Source organism: Trachemys scripta, chromosome 14, assembly GCF_013100865.1.
Source record: "Trachemys scripta elegans isolate TJP31775 chromosome 14, CAS_Tse_1.0, whole genome shotgun sequence".
Classification (NCBI taxonomy): Eukaryota; Metazoa; Chordata; order Testudines; family Emydidae; genus Trachemys; species Trachemys scripta.
The window spans coordinates 17,425,023-17,451,070 of NC_048311.1; the positions used below are offsets into that span (position 1 = coordinate 17,425,023).

The following is a 26,048-nucleotide window of genomic DNA, read 5'->3' on the forward strand; positions in this document are numbered from 1 at the left end:
CCCCCCCCCCCCCCGGCTCGTTGTCTCCTGACTGTCCCCTCCTGGGACCCCTGCTCCTAACTGCCCTCCGGAACCCCACCCCCTACCTAAGCCTCCCTGTTCCTTGTCCCCTAACTGCCCCCTCCTAAAACCTCCCTCACCCTAACTGCCCCCCAGGACTCTACCCCCTACCTGTACCCTGACTGCCCAAAACCTTATCCACACACCCCCAAAAAGCCTCTTGACTGCCCCCTCCAGAACCTCCCTGCCCCTTCTCCGGCCCCCTGACCCCCTTACCCCGCCGCTCGTCCCAGTATGCTGGGCAGCAGGGGAGGAGGAGCGGGGGAGGAGCTCCAGACTGCCAGAGGCGATCTGCGAATGCAGGGAGGGAGGGAATGATCTCTGCTGCAGGGGAAGCGGAGGAGGGGCTCTCTCTGGCTGTCAGAGCCCCATGTAAGTGGCACCATCCGGCCGGCTGCCCTGTTAGCTGCGCACGCTCTGCATGGGGGGGAAGTCCAGACATTTACAAATTCCCCCCTGGACACTATTTTTAGCTCAAAAAGCCGGACATGTCCGGGGGAATCCGGACGAATGGTAATCCTACCATTAGGATCTACTTTCCCCATTCTGGTGCCCTGACAATCTAGTTCAGAGGAATCACTGAATTGCAGCAGAGAAGGAAGCAGATGAGTGGTGAAAAGGACTGAGATGAACCACCCCATTTATAGTCTGTATTAAATGGTCAATGTTAGTAAGAGGCCTACAGACACAGAGAAAGATGTGGATATCAAAATCCCCACTCTCCCTTTACATTAGTGAGTACCCTCCTGCTCCCCTACCATATTTTCAGGGATCCCAAACCATCTGTGATTTGAGCTCAAAATATTGGTCATTCCCATGGCCTGAGAGATCACAAGATAGGATGCATACAAAATCTCTTCCCAATATTGAATCAGCTGATCTGATTTTTTTCTCATTATATTGACAGAAATATGATAAACATGCAGTTACTTGAATTTATCCTGAAATATCACATTTCAGGTGGATTTACACTCTCATGAAATTTCCCTGACATGAATCCCAGAACCACGAAAGCAGCCCATGTTAACAATGGCTGCAATTAGACTAGAAATGATCTAATCTACTGGAGATTTCCTTCATTATCCCCCTAATCAAGGCCTCTATCAAGATTCTTTGATGGGTTACTGGAAAAAAAAATCTTCAAGTAAACTGATGCTGGAGATAATTAATTAACTTGCCACTATCATCAGTCTCAGACAGACTCAATATAAGAAAGAGGAAGTGTCCTTCTCAATTACTGATCTGCAGGTTGTGATGGGCAAAAATACTTGACCAAATTTCAGGCTTCAGACACATCAGTGTCTGCACTTCAGAGTATTTTATCGTACTTCTATTTACCATCTTGTTGGATACCGATCTTCATGTTTTTCAGAGCTGTTTTTATGTGTGAGCTGTTACAATATGTAAAACCAAGTGTGCTACCGCTTGAGTTGTTTGTTTTTCCTCACACCCGCCTTTGTCAATGCTGCCCGACAGTGAGTATTCCACCTCTGGCCAGCACCTTTCATTCAGATTATTTTCAAATAAAAGCTACATTTACAGTCATTGGCATAGAACAGAAAATACAGAGAACAATCCAGGGCTAAAGACTGATTAAACAGAACAATAATAATGTAGCATGCCCCTATGAAATGTGTTGCTGAGCAGTCCCTATAGCTTACTTACGGGATCTGTCATAAGCAAGATGAACACCTTCTCTCCTGGGGCTCGCAGCTTCCTCCTGGTGTCCCAGCTTTTGTCTGCAAATGTCTACAAAGTACCGAGGCTTAACACTTAAAAGAATCAGGCTGTACCAAATTTATATGTCACCCCAGTAGAAATTGGTTTGAAATCCAGTTCATGTGACTCAGATTTCTTTTATCTTCCAAATGCATATTCTTTTCCCCCACCAGAAAGTGCCTCTGGTTTCCTCTCTGTCTGGTTTTAATGGCCCTTGAATAACATCTTCAGTTGTTTCCACACTAGCCATTAGTTTCTTAAAATGTCCAGTATTGGTACCAGCAGAGCAGCTTGACCCATGGTGTAGGCAGTTCTGCTGGGACTTTAAACATTGTCACCTAAGGCTGCCGAGAGCAGGTCTAGAGAATTAACTCTAGAGAGAGTTAAAATACCGGTGGCTACCTATGGTAGTGCTCCCACTGTTGATACCAACTGTGGAGCTGCACCAGGGATGGTAACAGGGGGAAAAATAAAGAGAAAAAGGCTAGTGTAGACAAGGATGCTGTGATTCGTTAACAAGTTCCCTGCAGACCACTTACAAACAAAAATAGGGCTTTTATTCACCCTCAGAGCCAACAGCTTATGCACATATAAGTCACTTGGATTTTATGATAGGTTTAGTTCAGATCTAGCCATCTGTCTCAAGAGGTTTATAAGTAAACCATTTAATATTTATGGCCACCTATTATGTATTGTACAGAAATCTGGTATCGTATTGCTTGATCGTCCAAAACCTCTAATTCCTCTTTTTTGAAAAACACTACCTGCCCATGTGATGAAATAGCCTGCCAATCCTCGCCTTCCCTTTCAAACAAGTATAAGAAAGAGAAAACCATGGAACTACCAGACATGTACTATCTTTACTGTCTGTTAACAAGTCTTAGGGCCTCCAGTCCTCTTCCCGATATTTATAGGATGACTTCTGATTGCAAACTCCTAAATCAGGGACCATATCTTTTTGCATGGCTGTACCAGGGTAAATAATATCTAGTGGCATTGTAATGCTCTAATTTGCTTATAATAGCAAAGGAACCTGAGGTATTCATAGCAAAACATTGTATTTTACGCTCTCTCTTTGTAAACAATCTACGAGCACTTCACCATTTTCTCAGATGTTTGTTTTTTGAAGTTATTGCTGAATACATTCAGCAAATTTTCCTTGTTCTATAGATTACACATGAGACTTTATTGTGGCGATTCAGTATGGTAAATCTAAGTTGAGTTGGTTGGGTTTTGATTGGTTATATAGGTCATATGGTATTACGGACATACCCTGATTGGAGGACAGTAGCTTCTAGAATCAGGTTTCCAGGGTAGATAAGCAAAATGTACATGTTCAAAATTTGCTTTCTGTGAATATTGTGTAATATTTGCTGTTTTTTCAAACAGTTCTGCCAGAATGCTTGTGGAAAGTAAACACGCACAAAGTGAATTCATCATTTTATCTGAGCAAATATTTGAAGGATATTTTTGAAGTATTTGCTCAGCTCTAAGTCTCCTAACATCGAGGCATTTTTGTAGTGCCCAGCTAAGATAGGTGCCTTTTACAGAGCTAGCCCAGTACATGTGCATACGTTATCAATCAAAGATAAAATCAGAACCTGGGAGCTGAAGTGAAGGTTGCTGGTTGCTGATGCACTAAAAAGTCCTATTCCAGGACCCAGTTACTCATCTCCAGAATTGCAATCTGACATGCCAAATGAAAATGGAGTCTGATGGGACAGCTGTTCCTCCATTACCTGTAGGGCGCCACAGACCACCCTGTTAATTATACTGCTGGGAAAAGGAGGATTATTTTCATCTTCAGGAATGTTGCATAAATATGAATTAATGCTGAAAATGGAATCCTGAAAATAGTTCACAAAGGCTTAAAAACAAAGTAATATTGAAGCATCTGCTTGTAAGCTTCACCCCACTTCATTTATCACCCCATTTATAAAGCACTTTTCTTAAAAACTATAATTAATCCTTTTGGCCTATAAGCATTGAAAAGCTCCTAATCAATGGCCCTTCTCACGCTCCTCTTTCATCACAGAAACCCCCTTTAAAAATATCTGCTAATTGATTTTAAGCCTCTTTGTGTCAAAGCCTAAGAACTGGATTTACCAAGTTACTAGGGGGATCCATCTGGTGCAAAAAGACCACTTCCTCGCCAAAGAATTTCACCTTAACAGAAAGAGAGAAAGGGTTGTAGGCCCAGCAATTTCAGTTTAACTAGCTGTTGGCATTTCATGTTCACATTTTGAGCAATAGTGAGGAGGGTCTTCCACAGGAAATTAAAGAGGGGTCTCTGCCCTATTCTCCTTCACTGTATATGAGATCTGTGCTGTGCATAACGGTTTCTTTCCATGTTATTGTTTTTAAATATTGGGAGAAAATTTGGTGACCGTGAGGGGATCACAGAAGTGGAATGAGTAAATAATAGTGAAGGCAGGTGCACTGTCTCTGTCAAGACAGTTAAGTTCAGATCTGCAATATGTCCCTTTCCTGAGCAGAGGGGTGGACAGAAGTTTCCAAATTGTATAGTGTTTTTGTGATACCACTAGGTTCAAGGCTCATTTTTCACTTGAGATTCGTCCAGCTTTGAACCTGGAATGTAAAGGCCATAGGTTACTTTCTTTTTCTACAATTTACTCGTCCCCTTCTTCACAAACAAATAAGCTAATATAATGCTTTTTAAAAAGGGGAACAAAATGGCACAGAAAATATGGTATATAAAATCAATGGTGTATGCCCTTGGCTAGACTCCTGTCTCAAACTTTGATCTCCTTAGAAAGAGTATTGGCTAAGCCTGAAAAGGTCCAGAAAAAGGCAATGAAGTTATGACATACCGTAGAGTGCACATGAGAAAAGTTTGCAGAAATTAGGACTATTTAGCTTGGAAAAGAGAAGAATTAGAGGGGTCTTGACTGAGATTTTCAAAATTATGATGTGGCAATTACAATGAAGACTGATCTGTTCTCTTTTTCACTCTGAATTAGTGATAGAATTAGAATTAGTGGTAATTCCATGAAATTAATGGCAGTACATTTGGAAGATTTAAATGGAGATATACAGACTGTAGTGAGTCTGTGGGAATTGCTGATGTAGGGGGTCATCAGCTCAAAGGTTAACACAGTAAGATATGAGTAAGAAGCAGAATGCTGGACTTGGTGAACAAATGCTCTTACCTGGTCTGGTAAAATGTCTATGTTCCTATTGACCTCACTGGAAGTTTCATGTGCCTATGGAAGGTAGTTAGTGAACTTGCATCTCCAAAGGTGAATGGCTAGTAAATATAAGAAACCTTTTAACACCTTCAGTTGACATTGCACTCTGTTGATTGGGTGAGAATCTACAGCTGTGGACCCTGTCATCGGCACTGACTGTGAGACATCTACACAGTAGCTGCTCCGTGCTATATTATGGCCCCTCTCTGTAATGAATTGATGGCAGACCTTCATTTCTAATAGTGTAGCATGGAAAAAATTGCCTGGGTATAAAATGCTATTGTCTGACCTCTCAATATAGTAAGTAAAGTTCAAATTAAATCAGGCCAAATTGCCGTTACATCTCTGATCTTAAAACAAGTGCTGTTTTGGCTGGTTACTTGTTCTCCATCTGCTAAGACTGTAATATCTTCAGGACAGAGATCACCTTTTTGTTCTGTGTTTGTACCATGAGTAGCACCATGGGATGCTGAATAGTTACTCAAGCTCATAGGTGTTACCACAATACAAATAATAAATAATAACATGATACCATCCTTTCTGCAGTTCCATTAAAATTCATTGTCTATATTAGCACTTAAGACACTGAACTATTGGTAACTTTTAAAACTATTTTAGTTTCCATTTTATTTATTTCATAATAGCCTCTTCAAAGTTTACAACAGTTGCTTTTCCTCCTTCATGTAGGCACACTCTGGTTTGTTAAGTAGGGTTGTATAACATCCTGGTGAGACCCTTTCATGCTCCTGCCCAGGACTTTGGAACAACGAAACTAGATATCTTGACAAAAGAATCTCTCCCAGATTATTTACAAGATGCAGTGTATGCTAGGACAGGACTTTGATAGGAGATAGCTCTAGTTGGAGATGGGCTCGAACTGCAAAGTTTGGAGCCAGATCCAAAGTTACTTAAAGTTTGGAGGTGTTTTTGTCCTAGTTCCCCAGGAGCTCCTTTAAGTTAAGGCATTGAGATGTAGTGAGGCATATAACTATGAACTTTATTGAGAGTGTCTACCCTGCATGGCTATTCACACAGCATGGACTCAATTCCCAAAATCCTGGCCAGCATTTCCATTGTACATTGGACTCATTGTACAATCTGGGCCAGACTCTCTGAGGACACCCTCCCTGTTGGTTGTTCTGAAGTCCTACAATATCTTTAGTACTCACGCAATAGACCAAAGCGGAACATCTTTTCAGTCACACGGGCCGGGTGGGAGAAAGGTATTATGTTAAAATAGTACTTGGTGGAACACTCACTGGGAAGGTTGCTACTTCTTCTAAGTTATCTACTTTATCCAAATCAAAGTGATCCATTATCTAAATTATCCACACCTTTGGGTTTGCAAAACTGGATTGGAAATCTCACCCAAACGGGGGTTTTGTGAGAGTTCTGGGGCTTCTGTTTGTGGCTGGACAGGAAATAACCCAGGAACAGGCTTCCTCCTGCTGTTTTGGCCCCTTGGCTTTCAGACCGGACTGAATCCAGGAAAAACACGTGTGTTCTCACAACGTTCCTGGTGATTACTATGCTGCACACTATGGCTACTAGAACTTCAAAGTGACAGAGGGGATAAACTCAGATCATCCTGCTCCAAAAGCACAGGCACTTACCTCTTAAGCTAAGATAGAATCGCCATTAGCAATACAGGGCCTATAACACACAGCTGAGCAACTCTGTTTCTATGCAGAAAGAGGGCAGTGGAATACATACATACTAGCCAATTATAGTGTGAATTAAATGAAAAATAATGCAAGAAAAGCTATGCAAAATGATGGGGGAAAGTTATGCAAATTTTGTTTTGAAAATCAGAAAAGATTTAGTTTGATTATGGGGTGCAAATGCTCATAAAAAGTGTCTATTACATTATCTCAATCTGTTCATCCATCCCAATTCAAAATACAGTAATATGTGAGAGAGAGAGAGTTTGCCAAAGGGATAAAATTGGGTGGAAAGAAATATTCATTTTAAATGAGTGTTGCATATAATGCAGAATAATGAAAATAAACCTGAAATATCTCTGATACTTTTTACCCAAAGGTAGAAAAGTTCCATCACAATCAGGTAAACTGTTTATTTGTGTGTTATTTAAATTCTTTATTTTCTCTGTCTTTCAGCAAAGAATAAATCATCCAATAAATTCTTGCCAGAAAACCGCCTTTGAAGGAGTCAAGAGCAGGTAGGGATTTCGATTTGGATTACATCAAAGCAAGAGGTTTACTTGTTACTTGACATGGGCCCAGTGAAGGTCTGTATGCTTGCAAACTGCATAATCTCCCAACCCATCATGAAGGGACAGGCAAGGCTGGGATGTTTACTGTACTGGTGGATGAAACAATGGTTGGAGACCTGAATGGAATCCCAGTAAGAAACAAAAAAGGGATAGTCAGTTTTTTTCCTACCACATATTCTTAGTGAAGACATTTGGCAGCAAAATATCCTCTATTAAAAGTGTATATGCAATACAAATATAATATTGCTATTGAGAACAACATAGAAATATTTGTTTCTCTGTGTGTTGTCTTACTTTGTGTTATTGTACTCTGAACCATTTGACTTGCATTCCTAGATGATTAGAAGTTGAGGGTTATGCCATGTATCATTCAAAGGATTGTTTTTAAAGATAGTTTTTAAAAAATCCAATTTGCGAAAATTGTTTGAAATGTTTTGTGATATTTTTATGCTTTTCAACCAACTCAGAGTGGTCAACATTGTTTGAAAATTTGAAATGTTTGATGAAAAAAAATGAAATATTGTTGGAAAATATTTTCTGCATTTTTCAGACAGCTCTAGTTATTCTTCATTAGGTGAGCAGTATGATCTCTCCGCTTACCTACACCTCCGTATCATGAGTCATCAATGATTTCCATGTGGTCCTGTATTTTTATGGTTTGCTGGGATTTTCTTTTAATTTACATGGATAAACTCAAGCTATTTCATTTATTCCTAAAGCAATGGTAGCTTACACTGAACATGGTGGTGAACTCCAGAGATCGTACATGATGGTTGCTCAGATTTCAAAGCCAGCTCAAACATTAACTCAGACAGTTGACTTCTCCCATGCAGAACCATACACTTTGTCTATGGCTCGGCATGTGGGGGACAGAACTGGAGACATGTAATGGTGTCCCTTTTCCTCCAGCTTCTTGTATTGTGTTATTTTGAAGGTGTAGTGTTGAGTATGGATTCTTGGTGTCTCTTGCCTTCAATAGGTGGCTGGTTTTTAAAATAGGTTTGTTGTATTTTCACATCTTTCCTTTTCTGAAACAGTGATGATTTTTTATCTTTGTCATTAATTGAGGGCCTGATTCAGCAAAGCACTTAAGCATGGACTTAAGTTTCACTTATTTCAATGGCGCTTAAGCACGTGCTTTAAATGAAGTAACAAGACATCTGGAACAGCAGCAGTCTCCAAAATTAGGGCTCTTAAAAGAATCACAGTAAAAGGTACTTGGGTGGGTGGGTGGGTGTCCATGTCCGTCCAGACACTCATTAGAGCAAACTAACCTAGGAAATGCTTTCATCTCACTGGCTGTGCCTTGTCTATTAGGGAAAATCCACACTTTGGAAAGGCTTATTTCATACTGTAGATGAAGTATAATGAAAGCAAGAGAGAACACTGTGAAATAATAGAGACAAATTCTTTCTCAGCTACACCAGTGTAGGTAAGGAGTAACTCTGCTGAAGTCACTGGAGTTATTCCTGATTTACCTCGCTACTCATGAGATCAAATCTGGCCCCAAATTAGTGAGAAACTTAGGTCCTGCTCCAGCTTCCATTTAAGTCAACAGAAAGAGTCTCTTTGACTTCAGCAGGGAATAGATTGGGTACACAGAGAATGGGGACCATATAGACAAAAGGTGAACCAGTATTGTCTAGTGGTTAGAGTGGTGGAGCAGTGGCCTGGATCTCTTCCTTACCTTGCCATTGGCTCTACTGGATGACCTTGGAAAAATCTCTTGATGCCTCACTTTCCCCATCTGTAAGTGGAGATGGACCTGAGCCATGGTGTTTAGATCCAAATATGAATCTCAGGAGTGTGCAGTGCGGGGAGGAGGAGTGCTCAAATCCAAATGATGACTGTTTCAGTACACCTTTGACAGGCTCGCTCAGGTGGATCATGGAGACAAATTAGAGCCACAGAACTCAGATCTGAACCTTCCCAATGTTCGCCTGGCCCAGATCCTCTGTTCCCCTTTGGGCCCTATTCTACTGTAAACTGGTGATAATAAACGCCCACCTCCCTTCCAGGGGCACTGTGGTTTGTAAACTGTTGGGATGAGATCATTCGACAAAAGGCAGTAAATGCAATGCATTATTATTATATTCTACTTGCAATCTGTGACTGACTCCAGCTGATGATACAGATCCCTTTTGGACAGATTTATTTTTGAAGAAAGGGGGCTATGCAGCGTATACTGTGTTACAGCCAGTACATGATCTTTAACATGTGGAAAGAAAGAGAAATCCGCTCCTACTCACAACCAGTAATAATAATAATTCATGTAGTAATTATTCTAACAGATGGAAAACAGGATTGGAAGCAGCACAGAGAGGTGTACAGTTGTTTACTTTTAAAATACTGCGTCTGTGCCAGGCGCCGTGTAATTCCCTCAGTTCGGTCCTCCATCAGGGCTGCAGTCCCAGGCTGATGGATGGGCATAGTTGCTGCAAAATATTCTATAACGTTAGATTGCCTGAAGGTGCTCGGTAAACAACAGAGAAGGGGATTGAAGGGATCGGGAGGTCTAATTACTCAGCTGGCAGGGTTGTGGGTCCCGTATAATGGTGCAGCTAGTGGTGATGGAGAGAGGGAGGGGGGAAATGGGGAGAGCGGGGGGCAATGGCAGGAGTTACAACAGCATTAGAATAAATAATATAGTAGCAGGGATGAACTGCTGAACCAAGAGGGCACAGAGGAAACTTGTCTCCTCCCTGCCTGGAAGGAGGTCACAGAGCAGGCCACTAAGCAGGGAATGGGCAAGGGGGAGGGGGCAGGAGTCTCTCTGACTCCCCGGATCAGTGGAATGCCGTGCGGCATATGTAGATCACAGCAACACAGCGGTTAGGAATATGATTATGCAGCACTCCCTCTAGGTATGGGTGCACACAAAGACCCTTCTTCGCTTTCATGTCCCAGGGGAGAAACGGGGACCAATGACAGGTATTGGAGGAACCCTACTCCCTACCCCCACCACTGCCTGTAAACATCAGTGCAGCTAGCATTGTTCTTTTCTCATCCAATGCCAGAGAGCAATCCCTGCATTAAAGGCTCTGTCTGGTTTTAATAACCATAAATCAGTTCTTTCAGGTACTTACGCACTCACTCACTGTTCTAGGAAGAAATTCGCTCAGTTAAAAAACAAGTCCCTGAGCTCTGATGCCGGAAAGGGACCTAAAACAGAAGGACAATGCCAAGATGGCTTTCACTGCCCTGCCATGGCTCAGAGCGCCACATACGACAGACCGGGGATTTGGGCTTACGGGAGCTTTGCTGCAGTGCTGGGTAAGCAGCACGGAATGGAATAAATAACTCCAGCACAGTGCCTTGCCTGAAAACAGCTCTACAAAGAGAAAAGGAGAGGGGTGGAGGAGCAAATCACTTATGCAGAGAATTCTTAAAAAGGGGAGAGAAATTAATCAGAGTCATTAAAGGCTTCAGACAGCTGAGCAGTAATTAACTATTTCAGCCACAGCCAGCTTTAGTCTAGAGCATTACATTAGAATCATTCTCATAAAGGTGTTGCCCCTTTCGTGCCAATGTGGGAAACATCTCCCCTCACCTCTCCCACACTCCACCACCCCCCTAAAACAAGGGGAGGGGAGGGCTCAAGTCCCTAAATGCTTTTTTTCAATTGGAAACTTCATATCAAACCTGTCTCTTCTCTGTTTTGCATCCCCACCCCCTCCATTCAGACAGCTCCAATGGCACATGCTGACTGCAATGGGGTGGTGACATTGCACCAGGTGTCCATAGCTCAGAGAGCTGCAGGATCTTCTGAAAAGGAGCCCAGGCTCTGCAGCAGCCGGTAGCACTTCCAAAGTCCCAGAACCCGGTATGCTTGGCTCTGATGTCCGACTCCTGACACTGTTCTGTACTTAGTGTTTGTCTGAGAGGCTGTGTCCACTTGCAGGGGAGTCTTGAGACAGCATAGATAAAATGTGTTTTGGGGAAGTGCTATTCTTTTTTGCAGAAGCTGTAGCTAATAGAGAGAGGCTTGTGCTTACCGCAATGGGAGAAAGGAGAGCTAGATCCGATTTTCCTCTCAGACAAAGATTTGTTCTTTGACCTCGGGGAAAGTCCCAAGATCCAACATTTTCAAAAGTGGCCCCTAATTTGGGGTTCTTCCCTCATCTTTGGGGTGCTCAATTTGAGATTCCCAGGGCCTGATTTTCAGAGATGTTGAGCATCTTCAACTCTAAGTGCAGTCAAGCTCTGAGAATCAGGCTCTAAGTATCCCAAATTGGGCATGCAAAGAATACAAAAGGAGGTACCCACCATTAAAGGCCATTTCTGAACATTACGTCCCTAATCAATCTGTGCTTCTGTTTCCCTAGCTATAAAATGAGGATAACGATACTTATCTCCCTCCTGGGAGTCTTGTGAGGCTAAACTTGTTAACATTTGTGCAGCTCTTTGAGGCCTTCACCTGGACAATGCTGCCATATGTAAGGGAAAAGTATCCAAATTACAGAATGTACAGTGCTGGGCACTGAAGAGACTGTTCCTCCTATAATGGACTAGAATGTGCTGAATGATGAACAGTTGCCTAATTGGGTACTAATGCTTTAAATAAGGTTACAGCTACAGCTGAATAAATAATTTATAGTGAATAAACTGTTGGGCTGATTCAGCCTTTTTTCCTTGTTGGTGAATTGTCTGTGAACAGCTTGGAGTTTTCTCAGATTTATTCATGATTTAGAATTATTACCCAAATAATTTCTACCAATTACCTTTGGTCTTCAGCTTGTTTGCAAGCCGTTTGTTGTGAGTGTTTGAGATTCAAAATTCAAGCTGCATTGGTTAGGTTTTGGTCGGACAAATGGGTCACCTGATGTTGTTTCTGATCCTTGATTGGATGAGTCTAGCTCATAGAGGTGTGGGGCAAACACTGTGTTTAATGAATTCAAAATAGCTTGGGGCAGATATTCTCAGATAGTCGCACACAATTCGCTATTTCCACAAATGTTCTGGTTAGTAAACTCCTTCTCCAGGAGATTCACTCAAAGTCTCATACGTGAACCAGTCACTAGAAGGGGATACACACTGTCTCCATCAACACTAGGTGTTTTTCTGAACCATTCCTCACTTCTGCAGCTCCACTGGTGATACCAGTGGTGAGAACTCTGCTATATGCAAAGTGTCAGCAGCCTCTGGTATATTTACCATGGCGTCCCGTAGATCGGCTCAGAGCAGAGTTAGACAGCATGGCAGTTAAAATGCCAAAGGCCAACTGTGGCTGCATTGCTCCAGCTGAATGGAAGTGCCGTATAGGAACTTTGCAAGTCTATAGTGGTCTATATCTTGCATCTAAAGCTTGATCCTGCATTTATAGTTGTTTGCTGTGTCCAAAGTGGATTTGATCTGCAGGAAAGAAAAATTAACTGTCTTCCACTGTTCACAGGTTTAAAATGTAGTGCTCAGACATACCTCTTTCCTTCTCCCTTTCATGGTAACTTCACCACTGACCCTGCTAACAACAGTGTGTTGGTTTTTGCGATGAAAAGGATGCCTGTTCACTAAGAACTGGAGTGAAATTCATTTCAGGTAGCAGCCAACCAGCTGGTGGATGATTCTCAGCTTCATTTACTGCTGTCATGGACTGGATTGTGTTAAGTCTTGAACATACTTACTCTGAGCAAGGCTAAGCACAAAATCATCCACCACCATGTTACTTTGTACCATTGTGGTGCCAATGCAGATAACCAGCACTGGCATAGAAGCCAGACCGGAGCCTCCTAGTGCCAGCCTACAATGCTCCTGCCCATCAGAATGTAATGGCTGCGACATCTTCTCTTCACTAAGAACATAGGTAAGTTCTTAACACGTGTTAGCCACATCCACAGTTTGACCCCATTGCCCCCTATCTTCACCCTGTGTCTTTGCCACCCAGAGCATCAGAGGACACAGGGAGCACATGGAATATTCTTGATTTAAAACTTAACTTTTTTTTTCTTGTAGAACATTGTTGCACACAACAGTTCACCCGGAAACCAGACAGGGCATACATCAGAGGTTATTAGCAGAAAGCCACCCCCTGTAAGGCCTGCATAGAGTACTTTATTGGGGCTTGCCATAGAAGCCCATGTTAGTAGTGAATGAAAGTTTGTACCATCCTGAAGCCTAATGGTTTCCCTCCCACTTTTGGGATCTAACAAGGTCACCTCTCCTCAGCCCTCCCTCTCATTTCCCCAAGGGAAATCCACTTACTTCTCCATGGGCAAGCACCCACTCACCATCCCACAGCCCTATACCATAGCATAAGGAGAGGTACATCTCTGGGGTCACCACTGTGGTAGATGGAGGAATGAGACGCAATGGGGAGCTAATGAGGTTGCCTAGAGGTGTCCGGAGAGATGTTCTCCTCTAGATCTAGGCATGCCCAGGCCCCAGATCACTGCTGACTCTGGATCCTAGAGGAGAGATACCAGAGAGAAGGAATTAAAGGAAACAGCCCAGCCAAAGCATAAGCACAAAGGGAGGCTTTTATAGCACTGCATGAATGAGGAGGCGTGTCACCCATGTTATAAACAGAGACAGAGAAGCTGACAGGGAACCAGGCCCAGACTTCTGGGGAGAACCCAGGAGTCCCAGTTACCAGGCTGTTGGCCTAACCACTGAATCATACTCACTCTAGAACAGCAATAGTCATTCAGCTGGGCCTGGCTGCTAGATGAAAGGAACACAACCTCCATAGTGCTGACCAGCAGGCCCTGACTAACTTCAGATTCTCCCACTTCCAGCTCTCAAGGAGCTTGTAAGATTTGCCGAGATAACCTTACTTCTCAGGAGCTGGGGGAGGAGAAACATCCTTCCTCCACAGTCCTAGAACAGACATTCAGGGGAGAAAGAGCCCTCCAGGAACCTTCCCTTCTCCTTCTTGCAGTAGGCAGGTAAGGAGGGTACCCTCAGCATGCTTTTGAGGTTGGGATGATGACAGAGTTAGAAGAGCCACCCCTCCCTCAGAGGCCCAGTACTCTAAACATCAGTGCAAAATCAAAGCAAATCCTGTCACCACTGCGAAAATCAGTGACAGAGCAACCTGTATGGCTGGGCATCATCCCTGTGAATCCTGATGGGGAAGGGGAGGGGTTCCTGTGCCATCAGTAGGTACCATCCCCGTGAATCCTGTTACGGGGGCTGTTCCTGTGGCATAAGCCTCACTGTCCACTCAGCCCTGCAAGTGGTCACAGCATCCCCTCTTTGTTTCTCCCCAGCTCAGATGCAGACACCGCAAGAGAAAGCCCCTCCACCTTCCTCTCTCCTGCTCCGCCCCCGGTGGCTGCCCTTCACTAACTTACAATCCTAAGAGTATGGGGAGGCTTTTTATTTTTATTATTATTTTATTTTAAGTCAAAGTCAATGACAATGACAGAGCGGTAAGCCAAGTGGTGAGAAAAGAGAAGAAAGCGGCCGGTGTCAGGTTTGATGCAGGAGGCAGTTAGAGGAACCTATTACTAGCTCTGTTGCCTTAGGGGAAGTTGGTGGGTACATCGAAGAGTGTAATGTCAGCGGAACAGGCGAGCAGTCTGTTTCCCCTTGTACCCTTATCATTAATGTGGAAGGCATACATTGTTGGCTATTAGTCTGGAGGGGGAAATATTGCAGGAGATGTCTTCGTTTAGAGTCTGACTCATCATCACCCCAGCGTGGGAAGCTTAGAGGGCTTCTTTTTATTAATATCCTGTTAAAGGTGAAGTAGGAGAACCCCTATCAGCTGCCATCAAGACTTTGAATAAAGGAGTTGGGGGGGGGAAGAAACCTGATTCTTATTTTGTTAAGGCTGCTTAATAAGAGGGACAAGTGTTTTATGTCCGTGACATTTTTGGAAAATGATCGGTTGTGTCCCTGGCATTTAATCTCTGTGGAAAATCACTGGATGTGGCTTTTGGAGCATAAAGATCGCCCACCTCTCACTCCATGCACAGAGCCCATGGAGGCCACAGCTGATCATGCTTTGCACTTCTACAGCGCCTTTTGTCCAAAGATGTCAAAATGCTTCATGCAAACATCAAATAAGCCTTGCAACGTTTCTATGAGGTAGGTAAGTCATTACAGCTGCTTTGCCGATGGGGAAGCTGAGGCACAGAGCAGCCACACAGAGTCACTGCTGGAGCTGGAAGTAGAACTCCAGTGTCATGACTCCCAGTCTTTGCCCTATTACGCACTAGGTGCAGAATCCCCTGTTTAGGAAGTATGAACCCTCCCCACAGTAACTAATTCCTTGGGGTCTATTAATCTCTAATTTACATGGGTAATTCCCATTAGTATTATTTTGAGGGTCTCCAAGTTTTGTGTGTGTGTGTGTGTCTCTGTCTCTGTCTCTGTCTTTCACACACACACACACACACACACACACACACACACACACACACACACACTCTCTCTCTCTCTCTCTCTCTCTCTCTCTCTCTCTCTCTCTCTCTGAAGCTCAGCACATCAGCAGGGGGAACAGACACTTCCCCACAATCCAGTAATGATTTATTTGGAGGAGGGTCTGTGAAAATAAACACAAAATTACAAATCCTTGGCAGAAAAAGTTAGATCCTTTGTCTGATGATGCTGGCATTTTTCAGACATGTTGCAAATGAAGTCTGTTACTAACTGTGAATGGCTATTAACTCCTCCCTTTCCCCTCCCTCTCCCCCCCCCACTTTGGCAATTGGAGCTTTCAATAAATAGCTCCCAAAACAAAAGGCACAGAGAACGGATCTCACATTAACTTGGGGAGAATAAAAAACCCACTCCTGCTCTGAAAGGGGACTGCAGGGGGAAACGTATTACTGGGTCTCAATGACATGCGCCCACACTAATCTCTTCTTATCTGCTGGGTTCTGACATGCATGGGCTGCCTCTGGTCTAGATTGTAGTCTCTTTGGGGTACAGTTGGGTGAAATTTTTTTACCAGAACTTTTTTTAGTTTAAAAAATGCACATTCGGCAATCCCAAAAGATTTCCCCAATTTGTGTCGATTTTGCTAAATTGTTTCAGTCAGAAAAAAAAAATCGGAACAAATCCAAACATTCACTTGGAAAATATCAAAATGAAATATTTTGATTTTTCAATTTCAAAATAACCTTTCATTCAGAAATTTTCTTTATTTTTAAAAAAAAATTAAAACAAAAAATATTTGAAATTGAAACACAATACTTTGTTTGGGATCAAATGTAGCATTTCGTTCGACCTGAAATTATTTTTTTTATATAGATTTTTTTGGAAGTGCCAGCAAATCGAAATATTTGTTATTCAGCAAGCTCTACTTTGGGGAGAGGTGCAGAAAGTAATGGGATCATTTGTATGGATTCTGGTCTCTCTTTCAATAGGTTTAACCCTGTAGTGCTTGAAGAAGACTGGGTAGGAGAGGGGACCTGAAAAGAGTCTTAAAATATGTTAAGGGCTGTTATCAAGAGGACAGTGTTCAAATGTTCTTCAGGTCTACTGAAGGTAGGACAAGAAGTAATTGGCTTAATCTGCAGCAAGGGAGACTTAAGTTAGCTATTAGGAAAAACTTTCTAACTATAAGGATAGTTAAGTATTGGAATAGATTCCCTAGGGAGGTTGTGGACTCCCCATCACTAGAGGTTTTTAAGAACCAATTGGACAAACACATATTTGGGGCACCACATTTCCTGGTGCCCTACGCAGCTGCGTGCTGCTCCAACCCGTACTCTGGCTCTTCCCCAAGGCTGCTGCCCCTGCTCCACCCCCGCCCCACCTCTTCCCGCCCCTACTTCCCTGAACTCTGCAGCAGGGCCGGGGCTGCACTCACCGGCGGCGGGAGTGCAGCGACCTGGCCCCAGCTGCGCCGCTGGCGAGTGTTGGGGGGTGGTTCCCTCCTGCCCCCGAAGCCAGCCTCGCCCGCTCCCCCCCCCACATCATACCCTGGAGTTTGGTTCCCAAAGGCCGGAAGCAAACCAGTGCCTGGCAGATTATTTGGAAAGCCCTAGGTACATCCTCTCTCTGCCATGCCGGATCCCCACAACCTAGTCCCAGGACCCTTATCATTTTACCTTAGATGCAGGGTCGGCTCCAGGCACCTGCTTGGCAAGCAGGTGCTTGGGGCGGCCACTCCGGAGAGGGGCGGCAGGTCCAGCTATTCAGCAGCAATTCGGCGGACGGTCTCTCACTCCAGCTCCGAGCGAAGGACATTCCACCAAATTGCCGCTGCAGATCGCGATCACGGCTTTTTTTTTTTTTTGGCTGCTTGGGGCGGCCAAAACCCTGGAGCCGGCCCTGCTTAGATGTCTTAAGGGGTAGGTCCTAAAGCTATGGGGAGAGGCAGGTCCTTTAATTGCCCAGTAGCTCGCAATCTTTTCCATGCTGTGACCTCACATTACACCAGAAAAAGTTTCGGGATTCCCCAGCCACCCCATCTAGCTATAAAGGAAAGGAGAGTGTTTGTGACTCCCCTGAGCCTGATTGTGCCCCAGCTGGAGGCTCTGAGCCCCAGGCTGAGAACCCATGTTCTAAGCACCTCAGTCTATGTTCACAAAATGGTAGGATATGCAAAAAGGAACTCACTAAAAGGATCGTAAAACTTGCGAGGAACTGGCAGGTTCAGGGGAATGTAAATGTGCTAGGCTGCTAGTTCAAATCTAGCTTGTATTGATAGTGACCAGAAATCACTGCTGTATTGAGTGATGGCTGCTCACTGAAAGGAAAGAAAGAAATAGAGACAAATTGGTGTTACTGCTTCACAAAAGCCATTGCCATAATCCACGTCAAGACGAGCCCTTGGCTGGCATTTTCTGCAGAAAGGTCAAGGATTGAGTAGACGTAGAGGGCAACCCCAATTATCTATTTGTATTGTGGTAGTGACCAGGAGCCCCCATCATAAAGCATCATGCTAGGTGTTGTATAACCACAGAATGAACTGACGGTCCCTGCCCCAAAGAGCTAAAAATCTAAGCAAACCCCAAGAGGTGGTCTCTTCAGTTTAGGGTCGAGATACATTGGCAAGCCTGCGTGTGGTGGTGGTGGTGCGAAAGTTGTATGCTGCTGCCTATGCTACTTCTGTCCTGCTTCGGACTCAGAGGCTGTCAATCACTTCCCCTTTCACCAGCTCTAAATTCATTTACACTAGAGAACGAATGTGCAAATGTTAAGACCCTTCATGTGTCACATTGTGTTTATTTTAAAGATCTTTCCAATCAGGCTAAAGTTTGAAAGATGATACAAGCCTACTTGTGCATTTGGGTTTCCATATGAAAGAAAGTTCTATACTTTATGAGCAATTGGCTGAGAAATCCAGCTGGAAATAGTTTTGGTTTGTTTTTTTGTTTTGGTTTGTTGTGTTTCTTTTGTGAGGGGAGGAGGCGCTGGTACTGTAAAGCTGTGAAATCTACACCAATATCTATTGCTAGAAGCTGTGTGCTGAGTATGCAAGCTCAGTTTACCTCTGTTGTTCTAAAAATATAGGGATAATATTTATTTCATTAGAATAAACCTTTCCATAGCTAGGAAATGCATTCTGAGTAGCGAGAGGAACTCCAGGATAAGGGACTTTACTGCATTTGGGATTGTGTGTCGCTAATATTCTGGTTAAATAAATACATTTTACTAATTGGATTACTGAGACAGCATAATATACTGCTGGATTTCCAACATGATGCTAATAAATTGTGTGAAGAACTTAATCATGTTAGCTTCCAAAAAGCTTGTAAGAGATGAAATTAAAAAATAAGTAGAAGTTGACATCTATTGCATTTCATAGTGTCTTCATTTTCCTCATCCGTCTTAGAGTTCTCTTTACCATAGATTTGCTGCTGTGGTTTTTGTATTATTATTATTATTATTATTATTATTTAATCTGCCTATGATTAGGGAGGCTAGGGAGTTAGAATAGGCCCCAAAGGATGGTGGCACTGTCCTTGCCAACTGTCCCTTCTTCTTACACTGATTCATACCAACATAAAAAAGCGAGACCTTCACATTGTCTATTGGACACAGTAGGGAATGCGGCTTATTTTTTTGGACACATACAGATGTAAATGAGACCTGAGGGAATGTAAAGCATCAGTTGCCACCGGAAATGAGGGAGATTAATGCTGGGAGAAGCACAGTAAGCCAGTGCTCTGGTTTCTCAGCTCAGATGACATGGGTTCTAATACCAGGTTAGGTCATTTCAGAAAGAGCACTGCATAGGTTAGTGTGATTGACAGTCTCTGGTCAGTAGAAGCTGAGGAGTGCAGTAGCAGGGAGGAATGGGGCATGCTGTGGGTAGAATTAACATGTAGCAGAAAAACTAAGGGGCAAGCAGTGTTAACACTATAACTCATCATTATTACAATAGACTGCCCTTAGTCTGTACTAAATTCACTTGTATGTTTTAACCCACAAAAAATAATGGAGGGTTTTGTTTGTTTGGGGTTTTTTGGACAGCAATATACTGTGGGACAGGACAAATTTCCCTTTTCAGCAGCAAGTGACAAATGCTCTGTTAAAAACCAATAACTTGTAGCCCAGTCAATAAAATAACACTGTGGATTAGATATATAGCTCAAGATGTATTATTTAAGTGACAGCCGGCTGTCAATGTGGTCTACTCTTTACTGTGAAATAAATGTCACAGAAGTTAATTTTGTGTCCTGAACTGAAAGACACACAGCGAGTCTAGCCAACAGGTGGGGATTGTACTAATTGATGAAGTCCGCTATGAATGTCTGGATACCAGTTGGCACACAACGGGCCGTTTGTCTGTTACACAGGTCAAATGCAGTCCAACAACAACATACACTGCAATTATGGCTTAAAGACTCTTACTCATAACTATAATTACATCCTTAAGCATCCCCTTCGCCTTACAGATACCTAATGCTGAGCACAGACCTGTCAGACACCAGAGAATTAAGCCCCCATGCTGTAGTGATCACCAGAAGCAAAATGATCACAAGAAAAATTATGCCTGCAGCTCAGTGTGATGGAAGGGAAACATTTCTCATGGTTCTTCATTCCTTCCCAAACACTTAACAGTAAGGATGATCTTGTAGTTAAGACCCAGTACCGTGAGGCAAAAGATCTGAGTTCTGTTCCTAGCTTGTTCACAGATTACCTGTCTTATCTTGGGCAAGTCACTTAAGTTTTCTATATCTGTTTGATATGTAAAATGGGGATAACAATTACTGCATCAAAGGGATATGCCAAGGAATAATTGAGCATTGTAAAATGTGGTGAGACCCTCTGATGGAAACCGCCACATACAATGGTTGTAACTAAAAGATTAGGTGGAAAAAAGATTGCTAGTCATTATAACAGAGTTCTTTCCTATTCTCAGTCTATGGAAAAACTACCAGTGTCTCAGATTCTACACTATGCTAACTATTGGCAAATGCTGACTTTGGATAGCAATCACTGTAAGTGCAATATACATCTCTACCTCGATATAACGTGACCGATATAACACGAATTCGGATATAACGCGGTAAAGCAGTGCTCCGGGGGGTGGGGCTGCGCACTCCGGTGGATCAAAGCAAGTTCAATATAACGCGGTTTCACCTATAACACGGTAAGATTTTTTGGCTTCCGAGAACAGCGTTATATCAAGGTAGAAGTGTATTATGAACTCATTATCAGGAACCTCTGAGCAGCCTATTGGCTGCAATACGCAACCACATTCAGCTGGGCCAAAGCATCATTGTCACTGATATCCTCTGCAGCTCAAATGCTGCCCTCACTTCCACCAGTTAACCAATTGTCTACAGCAACATGTACATGTAAGCAAGGGCAGAATTCTACCCTGCAAGTCTGATGAAAATGTGTTGCTTCTGCTTGGGTAGTCCCTATGGGCTACAGAGGTCACCCTGAGCACACAGTATAAGACTGAGTAAGCAGGAGATATTTTAAAGACACTTATTGGAGCTGAACTGCAGCTTTTCCCTCTCTTTGTCTCACTTTACCTATCTGTACAATGGGCATCATGAAACTTAGGCATCTGTTTGTTAACGTTTAACATTTACAAGTTGCCACTGAGTCTGGGTGCTCATCTTTCAGCTGAATACTGAGTGCCCACAATTCCAACTGAACCCCACAGAGGCACTGGGTGTTCAGTACCTCTGAAAGCCAAGTCCAAATTGGGCATCCAAAATCAGTGCCCACTTCTGAAAATGTTGGCTTATGGGCTTTGAGATCCTAAGCTGAAAAGTGCTATATATTGGAGTAATAGAGTCTAAGGTTTTCGTGCTTCCTTCACATTTATATCTGCTCCTCTTCAACCTGTCTTCATACATTTTGTTCCTTGTTTGGCAGTGCAGTCTGCATGAAGCACGCTGCATCGCCCTGCATTTATTTATATTTTAGTTCACAGCAGGATTTGGGGAAGGGGGGGGGAGAAGAAAACAACAAACCAGCCCCTGAAACGGCAGCAGCTCCTTGATAAACCTGAACCTCATTGAAATACTAATAACTAGGTTTTGAAGCAGCTTTGTGGGTATTAATGCAAATGTTTTTTCTGACTCTCCAGGTTTAATAGCAACAGCTTATACAACTCTAATTAGCATAACAAAATTCAGTGATGAAGAGTAAAACGCTTGTCTTGTTTGATGTTTCCTGGTAATTAGCAAGAATAATGATTTATGCAGCGTTCCAGGTTCTCAACCCACAAAAGATGGCAGAGATCACTTACAGTGAGTGGTTAACTCTCTGTTTTTATGAATAGGGTGTAGCTGAATGAAAATGAGATGCACTCACGCATGCATACACACATACCAGTGTGCACTGGCAGACACAACTACACATGGGTGAATCTGCAAACACACTTGCATGCATGGACACAAGCAGTCTCTGACTGTCTTTTAGACAGCAACAAGAGTGAATGAAAGCCACTCAAGATTTTGCTGGGGGTGAGAGGAGGAGTTATTTTCTATTGTTGATTGAAGTGGTCTATTTCATACTGAAAATACACTGGGCAGAATCAAACCCGGGCCAGAAGAAACTTGTTCTTTTTCCCCTTTGGTCAGATATTTGACCTGACTTCTTGGAAAACACTAACAATTACTGGATCTGGGACCTCTCCCTTGGGCCATGCAGAGACAAAGGTCAGAAGCATGAGAGGATGTGGTTGGAGCAGCAAAGGCTGTAACCTTTCCCAGGCCCACCTGATTCTGGCCCCCCTTTCCAGGAACCTGCTTACTAATTTTCTATTACTAAATGTTCAGAGGACCCATTCTCTCTAGTGAGACTGCGTTTATAGCCACAGGGCTTTGTATCTGCCTCTGTTGTTTTCGCCAAGCTACGAACCCTTTTCCTTAGGTCCACAGAGGATCACAAGCTTTGCCCAATCAGGGGTTTCCTTGGCAGTCCCCCACAGGCCTCTACCTAATTTGCATAAAATGGAGGAGATTAAAGGTCATTCCCATCTTTAATACAGAGGTGCAGCCTGCAGGGTTCATGTGGCATGCTCACCCATCCTCCTCTGTGTGGTGCTGTGGTCTGCACTGTGGTCTCCTTTGGCAATGCACTTTGGTGGCTCCTGTCCTAGTGCAAGCCATAACATTTGTTATAAACTGTGGGCTTCTCATCAGCCAGTCCACCCTGAGGGCCTTATATAATCTGTGGACTGTAATCTCCTCTCCTGCTAGTTTTCCACTGTAAGAATTCCATTAGCAGCATCTTCCCCTTACAAAAGTGTCCATTTGTATTAACAACCACAAAGTAAACTTTAAAGGGTAGTAAATTTTGAACCACTAAAAAAAACAAACACTCCTTTTATGTTGACTTTACAGAGGATTTATCTTAAGGTGTTTATTGAGATAAATGTTCTGGCTGGGTTTTTAAAAGGACTAAATAATGTATGACCATTAATTCCCTTTGCGGTTACATAACTTCTCACATAATTTTATCATCTTAAGCCACGTGCTTCAGGGTATAAACTGAATTCCTACCGTGGTCAGGAAGGAATCTTGCAAAAATGTACACAGCATCCCCACAGAATGGAACAATTAGCTAGGTGGATAAAGGAAATCCTCCTTTTTTTCCTGACACATCGGCAGCCAGGCACTGCAGAAGGAATGTTCAGGGTCTGCTCCAATAAGGCAAATCCTTTGTTTCTGTACTAAGAAAGCTAACGAGGTAAAGCAAAATAATGAATGATGTATAATCTATGAATGCCTACTGTCTGAGGTGCCTCTTCTAGTCTAATTCTGTCCTCTCCAGAGTAAAAGGGCGTACTGCCAGAATATCTCCATCTTCCCCCCCCCCCGCCCCAACGTGAGATGATCAGAACACTCATTCCATCAGCGATACCCTAGATGAGATATTTTCAGTCATACTAATGGCATCCTAACTTTTTCGTGGGTGAAAAGGCTTGGAGAGAGAAGCATTAACGATGAGAAGAATAATTTGGTCCAGCAGACATTGCAAACCACTTGGGGGAAATGTTTTCCCACCTCGAATGATGGTGTGCTGTTCACACAGGGGAGCACAAGCTGATCTGACAAACTGAGAATGCCAGCCTGGAAATCTACTAGGGAATGTAATCAGTTCCTGATTACACAGCAGTGCCTCTGTGATTCTTAGGGCTGTTTACATTGAAAACAGAATGGGAGGCTGATCCCCCATCCCCCTCGCCTGGATGTCAGAGTAACACGCGAGGGAGGTCCAGGGTCATCCAGGAGGAATCTCTTTGGTATGGCCTTCAAACTGTTTCTACCCCAAACAGAACTAGCAACCCCTATGGAGACTGTAAAGGCAGGAGAGATTGTACCTGGGAGTTAGGGTTGCCAGCCCTCCAGGATTTCCTGGAGTCTCCAGGAATTAAAGATTAAACTTTAATTAAATATTACGTCATGTGATGAAACCTCCAGGAATATGTCCAACCAAAATTGGCAACCCTAGTGAGTTGCCCTTTCATCTTGCACTATGCAAGAGTTTGTTTATAATCATGGAGAAAGGTGCTACTTAATATGAGTAAGGGTTGCGAAATCAGGCTCCTAGGCGTGCTTTATGGTGCTCATTAGAAGGGCACAGTGGATTCCTGGGTGGCAAGATGCACAGGATGGGTTCCTGTACAAATTGACAGCATGCCAGATCTGGAGTTTAAGGGGTGAGGCATTGTTACAGAACATTTCCATTTCTTGTGGGTCTGAAAGACATGCAAGATTTCCTTTGTGTGTGTGTGTGTGTGTGAGAGAGAGAGAGAGAGAGAGTATAAATGTGTGTATGCATATATAATATATATAAAAGTGTGTGTGTGTGTGCGCGCGTGTAAAATTGGCTTTCTTGGATTCTGCAGAGTGCAGTTCTGTTGCTGGAGATGGATCACTGATCTTCTGGGGAATTGTGCTCTACAAGGTTAAACATGTTTGCAGAAGAAATATGGATAATGCTCTTATCATGTATGACCTTTACTATATGTGTAACATTGTCAGTGACAAAAATGGCATTTTTAAATGGTTTTCACACCATGGTATCCAGCCATTAATCATAATGTATGTGAGTGACTCTATATTGTTTCTGTGAAATTGCAACATTAGATTACTTTCCATGCAGGCTGCTCACACGAGTTGTACCCCCTGTTACCGTGAGCAAGGTTCTTATTTTCCATGCCTAATGTCATTCTGGTCCTGTATTTACCCAAAGGACTAGGGAAAGGCTTATAAAGCACAAAGACTGCTGCTCTCCTCTCCTTCCACAGCAGACAATTTGTGCATGTGTAAACGACGCACTTACTTTAAGATGTTTCTCTGATCCTGGAGTTGATGAATGACTCTTTCAGAAGCCTCTGCTGATGTTGCATTTTTAATGTAGACAAACTGTATCTCTGGCTCTAATCCCCCCCCAGCCACGATTCTGCCATCTTCCCTCTTCATGGGCTGATGTTTGATCTTGCTGATGTCATTTGGAGGCTTTTATTTCTGAACTGTTTTTTGATTTACAGGCGAGATAACAGATTTTTTTTTAAAGGCACCCAGAGCTGAAAGATATAAGTGCTATTTCCAGTCAAATGTATCTAATTCTTGGCCTGAAAAAAAAGTTAAGATGCTAGAAAACAGAGGTGTCAAATTCATTTACCCAAATTCTATGTTTAATTATGGTTAGGGTGACCAGATAACAAGTGTGAAAAATTGGGACGGGGGTAGGGATAATAGGAGCCTCTGTAAGAAAAAGCCCCAAATATCTGGACTGTCCCTATGAAATCAGGACATCTGGTCACCCTAATTATGGTCCATGGGTCATGGTATGAATTCAGGACTATACTCTCACCGCAATGCATGATGGAATGTCACTGATGTCAGTAAATGGATTGCAAAGAGATCAAGGGGAAAATACGGCTTTCATGTAGCAACTAAACATTTAGTTATTATTTATTGTTGGTTTAGTGCCTCATTGTCACATTCATCACTCAGTGAGAAAATCGGCTCCTTGTTAGGCCCCCACTGTTTCTGTCCTTCATTATTGTTATTGTTTGTATTTCAGTAGCATCTTGGAGCCACAGTCATGGACCCCACTTTGCTAGATACAGCACAAACACAGATTTCTTTCCATTCCTCCTCCTCCTGTTTCTCTGAGCCTTCCTGGTCTTTGTGAGTCTCCTCTGTTCTTCCTTCTGCGCTCACTTTCCTGCCACAACGTGCAATTCCCAATCCAGTGGGCTTCACTCCATGCCATCCACTAAAACAATTAGTGATTTAAATACTTTAATGTTGACACTAAAGTGCCATCACTGGGCTCTAAAGATGAGGGTCCGATCAGATTGGTAGGGGACGGGGTGGCCACTCCTCTGAGTCATTATTTCAGGCTGTTTGCAGACTCAGATAAAGGTCAGGGCATGGGTTCACGTTTGAAAGGTAATCTCCACAGCCACCTGAGCTAGGAACTTACTTTTATAAATCAAAGCTTCGATT

General features: G+C 43.1%; 1 protein-coding gene across 3 annotated transcripts in view; it reads left to right on the forward strand.

Moving 5' to 3' along the window:
• TNRC6C (trinucleotide repeat containing adaptor 6C) overlaps positions 1–26,048 on the forward strand; it is a 611,446-nt gene that overhangs the window by 214,243 nt on the left and 371,155 nt on the right. For all 3 annotated transcript variants that reach the window (XM_034789728.1, XM_034789729.1, XM_034789732.1), the window contains exon 4: positions 7,106–7,167. In XM_034789728.1, the coding sequence (XP_034645619.1) occupies positions 7,106–7,167 (62 nt within the window). The remainder of the gene's footprint in view (positions 1–7,105; positions 7,168–26,048) is intronic.